The 16006-nt window shown below is 37.4% G+C and overlaps 1 protein-coding gene across 1 annotated transcript; it reads left to right on the top strand.

The window, feature by feature from the left end:
• The first annotated feature begins 10352 nt into the window (after window positions 1-10352).
• Window positions 10353-12829, top strand: star (steroidogenic acute regulatory protein). The gene is made up of 7 exons (XM_062049603.1): window positions 10353-10525; window positions 10643-10750; window positions 10828-10955; window positions 11231-11389; window positions 11456-11640; window positions 12206-12299; window positions 12377-12829. Exons 1-7 carry the CDS (start codon window positions 10462-10464, stop codon window positions 12494-12496), a joined length of 858 nt encoding a protein of 285 aa, XP_061905587.1. The 5' UTR covers window positions 10353-10461; the 3' UTR covers window positions 12497-12829.
• Window positions 12830-16006: the final 3177 nt, after the last annotated feature.

The following is a 16006-nucleotide window of genomic DNA, read 5'->3' as shown; positions in this document are numbered from 1 at the left end:
TTGATAACATACTATTTCAAACTGCTTTAATACAGTGAAGAATAAGTAACTGTTTAATTGCATTTATGGCGGGGTAATAAGGTTTGGACACAGTCTATTATGGGTAATGGCAGTCAGGTATGGTGGAATGGAGCCACAGTTTTTTGACCTCACTCTTTCTCACTCGCTTTATTTTCACTATACATTTTTTCTTTCACATCGTTAATGTTTGATATTTTGAAATGCTTAAGTTCACAAGTAAACGATACACGAAACAAAGAGGAGCATCTGGAGAAAGCGGGGGAGCGTCAAGCTAAGGCTTCATTAGGAAACTACAAACATAATAAGAAAAAGTACAGTATCTAGTCGTCACAATTGTGCATGGTTGCTGGCCTGACCCCAGGATGCAGAGACGGTTGGCCACGTGCAGATAAGAAGGCATTTTATTTAAGACTAAGGCAAAAAGCAAAAGCCATAAAGTGAGCATTTACCACCCAGACAGTGTCGCAAGGAAGGCAACACTGGTAGATAAACACTCCTGATTAGTGATCAGAGGCAGTGAGTCTCCTGATTATTAATCAAAAGTAGGTGTGGAGAACAGCGTTCAAACAGTGAAGTCGCTGAGCAAACCATGGAACTGTGTCGTATGCATGTTCGAAATAAACTGAAACTGAACTGAAATGAACTGAAAGACAAAACAAAAACAGGAAGTGGAACACAAATAAGAGCGCTAAACAGGAAAGATAATTAAACGCAGGAAAAACAACACAAAAACCCCAAAACTGGCATCCAGACCGTGACACCTGCAGTCAAAAATAAGTATGTCGGACCTTCATTTCTACTTACTAACACTCATAAAACTGGAAAAAAACCAACGTTATCTTTCCACATCTCAAGTCAAAGATACAACGTTTCTAGAACGGAAGACACGTGCATATGCGAGTACGTCATGAATGGCAGATTACACGCCTGCTTTATGTGTGCCACTTAAGATAATGAGCTTGATGACGCTTCTCTCGCAAAGATACGTTAATGAGTCCAATTCCCGACCCAAATACAAAAGTACGCTGTTGGATAAGAGGTTATCAGGGTTTTGATGCAGAATTGGGCCTGGAAGTCACCATGTGGAAGGCAATAGAAACTGATGGGTAATCCCTACGATCATAGACGCCGATCTACATTTCTGCCAGTGGGTGCTCGGTGTGTGTGTATCAGTGTTGTCCCGATACCAATATTTTGGTACCGGTGTCAAAAGTATTTCGGTACTTTTCGGTACTTTTTCTAAATAAATGGGACCACAAAAAATGTCATTATTGGCTTTATTTTAACAAAAATCTTACGGTACATTAAACATGTTTCTTATTGCAAGTTTGTCCTTAAATAAAATAGTGAACATACAAGACAACTTGTCTTTTAGTAGTAAGCAAGCAAACAAAGGCTCCTAATTAGTCTGCTGACGTATGCAGTAACATATTGTGTCATTGTATTCTTAAGTTATTTCAATTAAGAGGAGAAAACTATAATTTACGGGGGATATTGATTTTTGAAATAGGTAAAGTAAGAACGAATATGAACTACAAATGTATTTCAGTTTTAAGAGTTAAATGGTGGAACAAGCTCAGTGGTGAGTTGAAGACATGTAGTTCTTTGTTAAGGTTTAAGAAAACCTTGAAAGGTGAAATAATTTAAAATTATAAAATATAGTAACAATTACTTTCATCCCATTGATTTTTTTTTTTTATACGTTGATGTTCCAGGCAATCTTATTTTCAGTGGAGGTATATGATAGGCAAATATAAGCTTTGGCTTCAGCCTATTCCTTTTTCGGTCATTCTTTTTATTTGATTTTCTTTTTGTGTGTAAATGTGTATAATTGTTAAATATGTATAATCTGTACTGTTAAACTGGTCACACAAAATGGTTAATGGTTGATGGTTGATTATATGACCGAAATAAACTTATTTCATTCATTTCATTCATTCATTCATTCATTTATCATTCTATTATTTTGTCAACATTATGAGGGACAAGTTGTAGAAAATGAATTATTAATCTAATTGTTAATTTACTGTTAATATCTGCTTATTTTCTGTTTCAACGTGTTCTATCTACACTTCTGTTAAAATGTAATAATCACTTATTCTTCTGTTGTTTGATACTTTACATTAGTTTTGGATGATACCACAAATTTGGGTATCAATCCGATACCAAGTCGTTGCAGGACCATACATTGGTCATATTCAAAGTCCTCATGTTTTCCAGGGACATATTTCCTGAGTTTATAAACATAATATAAATTAAAAAAAAACGAAAGAAGATTTTGTGATGTTAAAAAATATCGATGTAATCATAGGCGTATCGACTAGATACACTATTGTACGTGGTATCACTACAGTGGATGTTAGGTGTAGATCCACCAATGGCGTTTGTTTATATTGTAGCGTCCTGGAAGAGTTGGTGCTGCAGGGAATTTGTTCTGTAGTGTTTATGTTGTGTTGCGGTGCAAATATTCTTCTAAGTTAAGCTAAGTTTAACTTAACTTAACTTCCAAAATGTGTTTGTCGTTGCTGTTTAGTGTGGTTTCACTATATGGCACATGTTTATGACAGTGTTGGCATTTTTCATACTGGCACCCTTAGTGAGACATGTATGGCTGTTGAGTCGTTGTTGTTTAGTGTGGTTTCACTATATGGCACATGTTTATGACAGTGTTGGCATTGTTCATACTTAGACTTACTTTTTATTGTCATTCAAATTTGAACTTTACAGTACAGATAAAAACGAAATGTTGTTGCATTAGCTCATGATAGTGCAGGATAAAAAAGCCATAAGGTGCCGATATAAATAAATAGATTACAGTACAGATAAATATATTGCACTTTTGCATATGCATCCAGGTTTATGGATGTATGTTATATTGTCTTTATATTCCAGTTAATCCATTTTTGGGGGGAATTGAAGGGATTATTATGATACGTTCAAGAGTCTTACGGCCTGAGGGAAGAAGCTGTTACAGAATACTGCCACCCTTAGTGAGACATGTATGGCTGTTGAGTAAGTATGCCCTTCATTCATTCGTGGGCAGTGTGTTCAAAGTCAAGAGGATTGTTTCATTCGTTTATTCTATTATTCAATAAAGCCTTGGTTAGATTTTGTTAATTATAGACTATTTGATTTGTGACTCTTTTATTACGTGTAACGGACCAAACATGCCACTAAATTAGCAACGGAATAGATTTTAAAAAAATTATGTAAAAGAATGAAAGTTGCTGTCAATCCCACGCGGGCCCTGAAGGACCCACGGGATCGGCGCCAATGCTTACGATCCACTTGGTGCAACGCAAGGTTGTTACAGGTCAAGGGGATTCCAGTATTTTATTAGAATTTAGCACATAATTCCTGATTTACTGCAAGTACACTAATCAGATGACTTGCCACTCTTTGGCGCACTGTTGACGATCAAACCATTGAAGCAATATTACCGTTAGATGCTTTTGCTTTTGCTCGGGGGCGGCTGAACAAGGTTGTCAAAACATGTGAGATGCTTGACAAAACAGAGCGCCATCAGACAGTCTTTATCCAGAACGTGATTCAGCCGCACTGATGGGAAGGCGCGAGCAGACTCACCAAGATGATGTCAGTAACGTGAAGTGACATGACGGAAAAGTGTATTAGCTGATTTCAGGAAACTTTATTTCATTTTTGTCCAAGGTCCCGAAGCTGAAGATGAGTAATTTGAGTAACAGGAACTGAAAGTAACAGGAGTGAGTTTTAAGCATTAGATAATACAGGTTGACACTATGGATGGGTACCAAATTTGGTGCTTTTGTTGTCGGTACAACCAGGCATCGATTACGTAAAATGAATGCCATATTTCAATACCTTTGTTGCACATGATGGTACGACTCTGACTCAGTCGTACTGCCTCTAAGTGACTGTTTTTCAACCTTTTTAGAGCCAAGGCACATTTTTTGCATTGAAAAAATCCGGAGGCACACCACCAGCAGAAATCATTAAAAAAACGAAACTCAGTTGACAGTAAAAATTTGTTGTCGCAATTGTTGGATATGACTTTAAACCATAACCAAGCATGCATCAATATAGCTCTTGTCTCAAAGTAGGTGTACTGTCACGACCTGTCACATCACGTCGTGACTTATTTTTAATTTTTTGTTGTTTTCCTGTGTGTAGTGTTTTAGTTCTTGTCTTGTCTATTTTGGTGGCTTTTTCTCTTGTTTTGGTATTTTCCTAAAGCATTTTTATGTCTTCCTTTTGAGCGATATTTCCCGCATCTACTTTGTTTTAGCAATCAAGAATATTTCAGTTGTTTTTATCCTTCTTTGTGGGGACATTGTTGATTGTCATGTCATGTTCGGATGTACATTGTAGACGCCGTCTTTGCTCCACAGTAAGTCTTTGCTGTCGTCCAGCATTTTGTTTTTGTTTACTGTGTAGCCAGTTCAGTTGTAGTTTCGTTCTGAATAGCCTTCCCTAAGCTTCAATGCCTTTTCTTAGGGGCACTCACCTTTCGTTTATTTTTGGTTTAAGCATTAGACACCTTTTTACCTGCACGCTGCCTCTCACTGTTTCCGATATCTACAAAGCAATTAGCTACCGGCTGCCACCTACTGATATAGAAGAGTATTACACGGTTACTCTGCCGAGCTCTAGACAGCACTGACACTCAACAGCAACACATCATTTGCAGACTATAATTACTGGTTTGCAAAAAATATTTTTAACCCAAATAGGTTAAATTAGCTCATCTCCCACGGCACACCAGACTGGTTGAAAAACACTGCTCTAGGTAGCGTTGCAGTTTTTCCATAGCCACAAAGCAAGTATGCCTAATACGAAACGCTCAAACGTACATAAAAATGCATTAGCTCGATGACAATTTACATTGCATTGGTAATTAAAACTACAACTAAGATGCACGTTACAATCAAACAGGTGTAATACGTACAATACTTACAGTATTGACACTTTTTAGGCCGCAACTCAAGACCAGATTAAGCTTAATGGCAAACACACCATGAAATTGCAACTGCATCTAAAGTCTACTGTGTAATACTTGCAAATGAGACCCAGAAGTGTAAGAAATCAATTGCACAACATAGTTTTCATTATCAGCACTCTGTAAAATGTTAAAAAAAAAAAAAGAGATGTATTGTTAAACAAACGTTTATAAACACATGAACACACACAAATGTACCGGAAATTGGAACTGTTGAGTACCGGTATGGGTACCATAAAGATTCACATGTGAAAGGTACCCATTCTCAGTTGACACTAAGCATATTACAACTTATTTTAACATTAAGCAAATAAATACAACCACAAATTGAGGTAGGACTGAAAAATAAATGGGTAAACTTAATTGTGGCCTTTCCATGGAGCAAGAGATCCTAATATATCAACTTCCTGTGGACAGGAGACTTGTGGTAATTTTTTAGAGGGGTTAATATGTGTAATGTATGCATTAACGTGAGGGAAATGACTAAGGTTTTTTGTCTTTTTTAAGAAAATAAACTTAGTTGAGATTAGGAGCAACATGTTCGTACAAAAAAAAAAGCTGTATGGTATTTTAAGCCTAAATTTAGGAAGTGGGGAGTCGGTGGGGACAGGCAACCAATGCTATTTTTCAAGGATTTCGGGTAGTTTAAACAAATCTTTTCAATCATACATAAATAATATGCACTCAGATTAATGTGCAAGACACTTTTGCCTAAATATTTTACAGTTGGTTTTATTGTGTCTATTTGTTATAGTGTTTACAAACTCAGGGAATAAGTCCTTGGACACAGGAAGGCTCTGGATTTGTATGAGAGCCAACAGTAGTTTTGCTTTGGTTTACTAATTTGTAAGATTGACTAAATTCTGCCAGGGGAATACTTTTATTATTTTGTTGAAAATATTTTTGTTTGTGTAAAAATTTTTGTCCTTAATTGTAGTCTGTTTATTTTCATTGTTTACCAATGAATGGTAAAACTCCCACAATCAGGTAAAGCGTATTTATATCATTGTACACCTCTGAGTGACCAAGAAACCTTTATACAATAGTACCTCAATTTAAGAGCGTTTTAAGATAAGCACTGTCCCCTTATGCTTTAAGTTACAAGCAAAAACTTGAATTACAAGCATCCTTGCTATTTGTGGCATAGCGGATATCACCGTGAACCCCGTAAGATTCGAGCAAAACTTCTGGTCTTACTCGCCAAAATTAGCTTATTGCTGGAGATTGACATAGCTATGTTTTTCAACCGTGGGAGGGAGGAAAGTGAATGTAAAATGACTGAAATACGGAAATAAGTAATCAAAAACATGACTGATATCTGAACGGTGAACATTCATCCATGTAAATAATGAAAAGCTGCTGATGGTGTGTTTGACGGAGAAGCAGCTGTAAGGAGATACCTTAGAAGTCCACTCTCCAAGGTAAATACTGTACATTGTTATAACATTATTTCATAAAACTACTGTCGTTATTAGTAGTAATAAATGTACATTATGTTGTAATATTTGTATACAATATTTATTGTCTAAATGTTTGATTTGCTTTTTAAACGGCATGTTACATGTTCAAATTGTGCCCCGATTAAATTGATTTCAATTCATTTCAGTGGGAGACGTTGATTTGAGATACAAGTGTTTTAGACTTAGACTTAGACTTAGACTTAGAAAAACTTTAATGATCCACAAGGGGAATTGTACCACACAGTAGCTCAGTTACAATGATGGAAAGTGTAAGGATGGAAGGACAATGCAGGTATAAATAGACTAAATCAGGGGTGTCAAAGGTAAGGCCCGTGGGCCGGATCAGGCCCGTGAACAGGTTTTATCCGGCCCGCGGGATGAGTTTACTAAGTATAAAAATTAGCTGAAATTTTTTAATGAAAGAAACTGCTGTTCTAAATGTGTCCACTAGATGTCACAATAGCAATTATTTGTGTCTTTCTAGATTATGCTACATATGTAAAAAAATAAAAAAAAATATACCACACGATGTAAGCAAACTACATAAATAACATCCTGTAATTTGATTTTTATGTATATTTTTTTAATAATAATAATAATACTAATAGATTTTATTTGTAAAAAGCACTTTACATTGAGTAAACAACCTCAAAGTGCTACAGTGTATTAAAAAAATAATATATAAAATAAATAAATAAATTAGAAAACATAAAAAGATAATAAAAAATAAATAAAAACTAGAACAGCCAAATAGCTAAAACTAGTATGCATATATCTAAAAAAAAAAAAAAAAGGCTTTTTTAAAAAGAATGGTTTTTAAGCCTTTTTTAAAAGCATCCACAGTCTGCGGTGCCCTCAGGTGGTCAGGGAGAGCGTTCCACAGACTGGGAGCAGCGGAGCAGAAAGCCCGGTCTCCCATTGTTCACTGAAGTTGTCTTTATTTTTAAGTTATCGTGCCGTGATTTTACCGGTCCGGCCCACTTGGGAGTAGATTTTTCTCCATGTGGCCCCCCATTTAAAATGAGTTTGACACCCCTGGACTAAATAGACTAAATAGTGTTTTGAGTTAAGAGCTCCGTCACAGAACCAACTGATCTCCTAAGTAGAGGTAGTACGGTACAAACCCATGGCACAAGGGAAGTTTCCTCCTTAGCAGTTAATTTGCTTCCCAAAAAGAAAGGGCATTCCTTTGAGGACAACAATGTTGAAACACGTACGCATGGAGCCAGGTGAGGAAACACTATCACAGGCGCCGTCTACTCCAGGAGCTCACCAGACCACGGTCACAAGGATGCTGAAAGCCAAAACCCTAATGCGGTTGGAGTAAAATACAATGCTTGTAGTTTACAAAGGTGTTTCTATGTCAGGGCCTCAGGGCCGATGACTAAAACTTCAGTTTTGTCCTGGTTAAGCTGTAAAAAGTTGTCTGCCTTCCAAGATTGAATATCTAAGTCAGGAAACATGGAAATATACAGCGGTGTGTCGTCATCGTAACCGTGGAAATGTATTCCCATTTCTCCCGAAGACACTGCCAAGTGGAAGCATGTGAATTGTCAAATAGATAGTACCTCATTTATTTATTTATTTATTTACAGACAGACATAGTTTTGTATTTCATTATTGTTTCTTTTGTTAATATCAGAGTCTGTTCTGCAAAAAGGTCATCCCTAGAAGCACACAGCTTATGGACAGGGACCCAGAGTTAAAATATACATCATCATACAATATACGAAATATAATACATACAATACATTTCAAAATCTACCCACCAAATACCCATTTACAATTTCATTTATAATTAAAAAAGGATTCTTTAAATCCACCAAATCAGTCTTAATATCCTATTATTCAAATTTGATTAAAAGGTTACATCTTGAGGATCTGCGATAATCTCATCATACATACAGAGGTCAAGACCAAAATTATGCGACAAATAGATATTTGAGAGACACCACATCGGTCTTTGAGGAGCTTGTATCCATACTTACCAATAATTTTCTGTCTAAGAGATAGGATAGTAGATTGTGATAGTATATATTTGTACCATGAATTGATTTACGTGTACCCCGACTTAAAAAAGTTGAAAAACTTATTCGGGTGTTACCATTTAGTGGTCAATTGTACGGAATATGTACTGTACTGTGCAATCTACTAATAAAAGTTTCAATCAATCAATCAATCAAAGGATGTGAACCACTTGAGAACAGTACCAGAGAGGTCCACCAGGTGTTTGATAACAACAACAACCCTATTGTGACCACACACATGTTTAGAACTGCAGAAGCTTTTTGGTTGAAAGGTAAAACACCATCAACAAACAGGAAGAGTCCGAGTTGCCCAGGTTGAACATTTAGTTAGTTTAGTTTATTATTTCTTCGCTCAGTGGTCAACAAAATCAACAAACAGTTTTACATAAACAAAAAGTTGTACATTCATAAATTGACGATGTTACAGACCGAAATGGTTTAGGTTGAAGTTGAGCACTTATTTCGCCTAACCCTATAAACAATCTCAAATACAAGATGAGCTTCATAGAAATATGAAATTTCCTTTACACAACACATTATAAATACACCTTGTACACAACATAAACACTGTTCAAATATACACTACCGTTCAAAAGTTTGGGGTCACCCAAACAATTTTGTGGAAAAACCTTCATTTCTAAGAACAAGAATAGACTGTCGAGTTTCAGATGAAAGTTCTCTTTTTCTGGCCATTTTGAGCGTTTAATTGACCCCACAAATGTGATGCTCCAGAAACTCAATCTGCTCAAAGGAACGTCAGTTTTGTAGCTTCTGTAACGAGCTATACTGTTTTCAGATGTGTGAACATGATTGCACAAAGGTTTTCTAATCATCAATTAGCCTTCTGAGCCAATGAGCAAACACATTGTACCATTAGAACACTGGAGTGATAGTTGCTGGAAATGGGCCTCTATACACCTATGTAGATATTGCACCAAAAACCAGACATTTGCAGCTAGAATAGTCATTTACCACATTAGCAATGTATAGAGTGTATTTCTTTAAAGTTAAGACTAGTTTAAAGTTATCTTCATTGAAAAGTACAGTGCTTTTCCTTCAAAAATAAGGACATTTCAATGTGACCCCAAACTTTTGAACGGTAGTGTACACACAGTAAAGACATGTGAAATATCCCTGTACATGTGTTGGTTAGACATTTGTACCAATAATATACTATATGCAAACACTTATACTTCCATTATTATTTATATCCCACATTTAATTTTGTAATTAGTTTTGTAATTAACATTGATCATAGGATTAACTACTGGTGTTGATTCAAGAGATATATATTTTTCTAAGACATTGGTTTTAAAGTTTTAAAGTTTGCTGATGACCATGACACACCACTAATTTGTATGTCCTACTCTTGATTTATTAATAAATCCATTGATTTTTGTTGGGTACCAAGAATGTGGTTTATAGTGTTTCAAGGTGATCACATGACGCCGAGTGTCCAGGCCCACCAACAGAACATCAGGGTTAATGTTTCACCATCAATTACAAATGACAAGTGTGTTCAGCTCATGGCAACATACTCTATCAGTCATAATGAAGGTTAGCCGGAAAAGAGCCAAAACCAGCATCAGATTTTTTTTTCCCGACAGTTTCAAACCGCGAAGGGATAAGATGAGTCATTCTCCCACTGACCTTTCTGCGCTATCCAGTGTTCGGCTTTAGGCACTGGACGTTATCTAACATCGTGTGAGAGTCGGACAAGCAACAAGCAAAAGTACAAGCAACCTTGGCGAAGAGTGAGGTGATGTGTGTGTATGTGTGTTTATCTGCGTGGTGATAGCACAGTGGCCTTGTAGGTACATTTTGTATATATACAGGCCCTCTCAGACATCCACAGTCCACTAAATCCAAGTTCTCTTGACAACACTGTCCTCACCTTAATTATATTTTACAAACTTGAATATCATATTAATATTGAGATTTATTTGCTTTCATAGGTTTTTATTCTCCTCCAGACAAAATGCTGCCCGCAACCTTCAAACTGTGTGCCGGCATCTCCTACCGCCATATGAGAAACGTGAGAGGTGAGTGAGGGAATTCCCAAATCGACACTTTTCTGTTGTTATGTTTTATAAAAATGCATGTTTTCTAAATTCAATTTAAATAATAAATTGGTCCATATTTTTGTCTCCATCTGCAAGGTCTGAGAAAGAACGCCATAGTGGCTATTCACCATGAACTAGACCGACTTGTGGGTCCTGGCCAGAGTAAATGGATGAGCCAAGTGCGCAGACGAAGTTCCCTTCTCAGTGAGTTATTGAATCCTGGTATACAGGCATGATTGACACATCAAATCTTTTTGATTTTCATAAAAGTTTGTTGTAAGGTTCTCCAATTAGGGAGGACGGATACAGTGAGGAGGAATTGTCCTATGTGAAGCAAGGTGAAAATGCTCTGCAGAAGGCTATCAGCATCCTCGGTGAGCAGGAGGGCTGGACCGTTGAAACTGTTGCTGTGAGTACAATCTCTTGTACAGTGCTACCTCAACTTAAGAGTGCCCCAACTTTAGACTGTTTTAAGATAAGAGCTGTCTCTCGGCTAATTGTCATGCTTTACGTTGCAAGCAAATGTCATGGTTCGTGAGATCCGCCCAAAACATCTGGTCTTAGTCGCTGGCATTAGCTAATAGCTAAAGATCGATATAGCTTTGTTTTTACGAGCATGGAAATGAAGAAAGTGAGTGGATGATATTGGAAAGTGACTTACTGTATGTCTGTGATGCACCTCAGGAAAATGGAGACAAAGTCCTGAGCAAAGTGCTGCCCGACATTGGGAAAGTGTTCCGGCTGGAAGTGATGCTAGAGCAACATCCAGACAGTCTTTATGAGGAGCTGGTGGGAAACATGGAGCAGATGGGGGACTGGAACCCAAATGTAAAGCAAGTCAAGGTAAGCTCGGTTTCTAATATAATTCTGCATCTCCTTTCACGTGCTAAAAAATGCCCCATCCGACAGATCCTTCAAAGGATCGGCCAGGACACGATGGTGACTCATGAAGTATCTGGAGACACCCCCGGCAACGTTGTGGGGCCTCGAGACTTTGTCAGCGTTCGCTGTGCCAAACGCCGCGGCTCCTCCTGCTTCTTGGCTGGAATGTCCACTCAGCACCCCAAGATGCCTGAGCAGAGGGGTGTGGTCCGGTGAGAAATGATTGGGCGAGTTAATGACTTGCACTGTTGCTTTAAACTACGGGCCGCGGGCTGCACCAGCATCTCAAGTTTAAAACAACAAAACGTATTTATTATTTTTTAAATCTGTCCAGTCCAGCCGCTCAGGCAAATCATATTGTTGATGTACATGCCCATATCGGCTGTACAGATTTATTTTACAAAAGAGTAGTGTGGGACACTTATATTTTTACCTTATTTGAATTTGACTTTATAACATTTTTGGATATATTTAGTGTTAGGCCCAGCTGGACCAAAGAAGGAGGGGATAAAAAGAAGAAGAAAAAACTGAGTGGGATATTGTGGAGACAAGAGGGGGACAAGACAACAACAAATAGGATATATATATATATATATATATATATATATATATATATACATATATATATATAAAAATATATATGTGTGTATCTACACATACATATACACACACACACAAATAGATCGCCCGGGCCCCCAGCCAACTTAATTTGCCCAATGTGGCCTCTGAGTCAAAAAGTTCGGGGACCCGTGCTTGAACTACGTTTGCATTCGCCAGGGCGGAGAATGGACCCACTTGTATCGTCATGAAGCCCAGCATTGAAGACCCGACTAAAACCAAGTTCACCTGGTTACTCAACATAGATTTAAAGGTACTCAGCAGTCTTTTCTACTTCATTTTTTTAATAGCTATGAATTCCATTCCAGTGACAATGTTTGTTGTGTGCAGGGCTGGATCCCAAAGACCATCATCAACAAAGTGCTCTCTCAGACACAGGTCGACTTTGCCAACCACCTCCGGCAAAGGATGGCCGATCACGTGTCCATGGAGATGGCTCACGTCTGCTGACACAACATTCATCAATAATAACAGAAGAAACATAAACACTACATGATCATCATCAAAATACAAAATGGGACATAATAGGGAGATTCATTGATTAGTCTGAGCATACATGTGTTTCCCTGACTTCACTGAGATTTTGCAGCTCTTACACCAATCATGCATTCTTTACATTCGCATTCAACCACTCTAAAGTACAATAAACAAATTGTTTTAAAGTGATATCACTTTGGATATCGCCCATCGTGCTGCCATGAAATGTTATAGTGGTTCTTTATTTATTGACATTGTGCACTTGCCTTGCATTAAAATGGCTACCATGTGAATAAACAATTTCAAATGCCATTGATGTCCACGGTTGCATGATTTTATCGTACTGTCCAGTCAAGTCATTACTTCTATTCTAAATGTTACAACAACATCCAGTAATCCTGCTTCATGTTGACGTTACCATTGGCTCAAATTGCCAACCATTTTTTTCATTAGTCTATAACAGGGATACTTAACCAAACTGTTTTGGGGCCCCATTTCCAGAAAGCTAAGACTTCTTCCTTCACTATTATTCTTATTTTGTATTGTCGAGAGAACCAGCGTCCGCTTTAGTAGACAATTAATTTTGGTATTTTTTATTGTATTACAGTTACAGGAGTGCTCTGCTTTTTTAAATGTCATAAATGTTTTGAACTGAACTTACGGGCCACTAGTTGAATAGCCCAAATAATGAACAAGAGAGGACCTAAAATGGAACCTTGAGGAACACCCAGTGGCGGGCCGTACGTTTCTCATCCAGGCCTTCAGTGATGTCCTACTTATTCCGACTTCACCTCTCAAAATATCCTAATTTATGTCACCACATGGACACGGCTGGAGATACTATACAGAAACACACTTGCACGCTACTGGGCATTGGAGCCCCTCAACAGTGTACAAAAGGGTCTATTTTTCGGCGCATTCAACATTCAATAAACCCGCTTCAGCAATTAAAACATATCTTACGTGGCACTGTCAAAATTAAAAGAATTGTATAAAACAAATGAAACATGAAAAAATAAAGAAATAAAATATTTGAACTCAAAATTTGTAGCACCAATCCAACGCTGTATAAGCCAGTGGTACCGTCGTAGTCGGTTGATTCGTGTGAAGGTGGCGGGCATTTTCCCATTTCACCGCCGGTGTTGTGCCAAAATGTGATTGCCTAACAAAAATTGCACCACTCGCTAAACCTGCATTGCTTGGCTTTGTCTGTCCACAACGGATTACTAGGTGTAAGATAAACACTTTATCTTTGTGGTTGTTGTACCGGTGAGTTTTCTGAGGCTTTCTATGACTTGTATGGTTCCGGTGCCACTTCCTGTTTTCGCAACTCGTTTGGGACTAGGGTTCCCAAGGGGTGGAAAGTTTCCGGTAAATTTACGGAAACTTTCCGGAAATTTACCACGGGAAGTTAAGCTCGGGAAGTTTGGAAATTTTGACCATTTTTTGATTATTCAAAGTTGGACACCGTCCATCTTATTCTGTAGAATAAGATGAGAAGCTTGTAAAACACTAATGCAATGCCACACACAGATATAAATAGTCAGCTAAACAATTGGAGTAGTCTTTAAAAATATGTTACTGATGGACAAATGAATAGAAATAGGCTAGATGAATAAATGAACACACAATCAGCATGCTTAATCAAACTATAACCTACATTCTTGTATGACAAAAGAATGGCTAGCAGAACAGAAGGCAGAGGAAACTACACGTTTTGATTTAGTATTTGCTAGTTGAACTTTCAAGATCGCAAAAAAGGTAAATTCGGATCGCTAACATTGTTAACATAAATTAATGGGGTTTGACAGAGAAACTTAGCATCACGGCTAATGGAGAAATATTTTCGGTTCATTATGAGACTGTGGTGGTACATAAACCTAGCTAGCTAGAGATATTGGCCCCAAAATAATTTAACAAGTACAGGAACAGCTCGCTGGATTGAGTGGAAGTCTGCTGGAGTTGTCTACAGTCATACAGTAACAAGCAATTACACCTCTATTAAACTTAAATACCATAGATCAAATATATTTACCCCAGTAATATCATCAAAACTTACCTGACTGGATGAAGTCTTTGGGCTCAAATACTAGTGTGGCCTCAATAGCCCTGCTGTAGTGTGTAGCATGCTGGGAATTATATGTGCATGTGATGGAAAAATGCACTGCACATGTGATGGAGGAATGCACAATGAAGGGTTGAAATTCAACTGAATTTGCGTTAAATCAGGTTGTTTTAGCTAATAATCATGCTGCAAGATCTAGCATGTTGCATTCAATGTTTATTCCCATTAATGTCCCATTAATTCCCGTTAATTCCCATGGAAAGTTTCCAACTTTGAATATTCCCGGAATTTTGCAACCCTACTTGGGACTCCCAAGTGAGTATCCAATCACAGCGTAAGGCCAGCTAGAAGGCCTTATTGACAACAACTCATGATCTGATTGGCTATCGCAATTGTCTATCACCTCTATGTGTCCGTTCACTTACAATGCATAGACGCCTGCATTGTTGATTCTGAAGGCTCCGGGCAGATTTCGTACAGCATGGCAACATAAGCTAACTGAATTCTGATCGGATACAAACTCTAAATTAAAAACAACAGCATTGGAAGGAGCATAAAATGACATAAAGAGAATATGAATACCTTTAGATATTTAGGGAAAGTAATTAAAAAATTACTTTTATCTTTAATTATGATCATGATTTCTGGTTATGTTAGGCCAGCAGAGAAGGCCTTGCTGACGGCCCACCACTGGGAACACCACTAGTATAACTAAATAAGTTTAATAAATGACTATAGTCATTTATTAAACTTATTTATTAAACTTATTTAGTTTGTTACCTCAGATGCAGTCAGTATACTGACTGCATCTGAGGTAACAAACTACAGCAACACCTTAGTAACATAAATCACATTATGAAAAATTGTGCCAGAAAGGAGGACTTAAAGGGGTGCCTTGAGGAATGCCTCTGTTATTTAAATCACAAAATGTCAATGCAAGGATCTGCCAATGTGCTTAGTTGTCCATGTTCCTCGCTACAAAAAGAATACTCTTGTGTTTTTAGGAATTTTTTGCAAAAATGTTAGTCTCTAGAGGTGTCCGATAATGGCTTTTTTGCAGATATCCAATATTCCGATATTGTCCAACTCTTAATTATCGATTCCGATATCAACCGATACCGATATATACAGTCGTGGAATTAACACATTACTATGCCTAATTTTGTTGTGATGCCCTGCTGGATGCATTAAACAATGTAACAAGGTTTTCCAAAATAAATCAACTCAAGTTATGGTTATTGCCATATTTATTATTGAAGTCACAAAGTGCATTATTTTTTTTAACATGCCTCAAAACAGCAGCTTGGAATTTGGGACATGATCTCCCTGAGATAATCCTGATAAGTCACCACAACTATGGGAAGTACTATACTTTGACTTTCACAAAGTGCATTATTTTTTATTTTTTTTAAACATGC

This window comes from Entelurus aequoreus, linkage group LG06, assembly GCF_033978785.1.
Source record: "Entelurus aequoreus isolate RoL-2023_Sb linkage group LG06, RoL_Eaeq_v1.1, whole genome shotgun sequence".
NCBI lineage: Eukaryota > Metazoa > Chordata > Actinopteri > Syngnathiformes > Syngnathidae > Entelurus > Entelurus aequoreus.
This window is presented reverse-complemented; position numbering and strand designations above follow the sequence as displayed.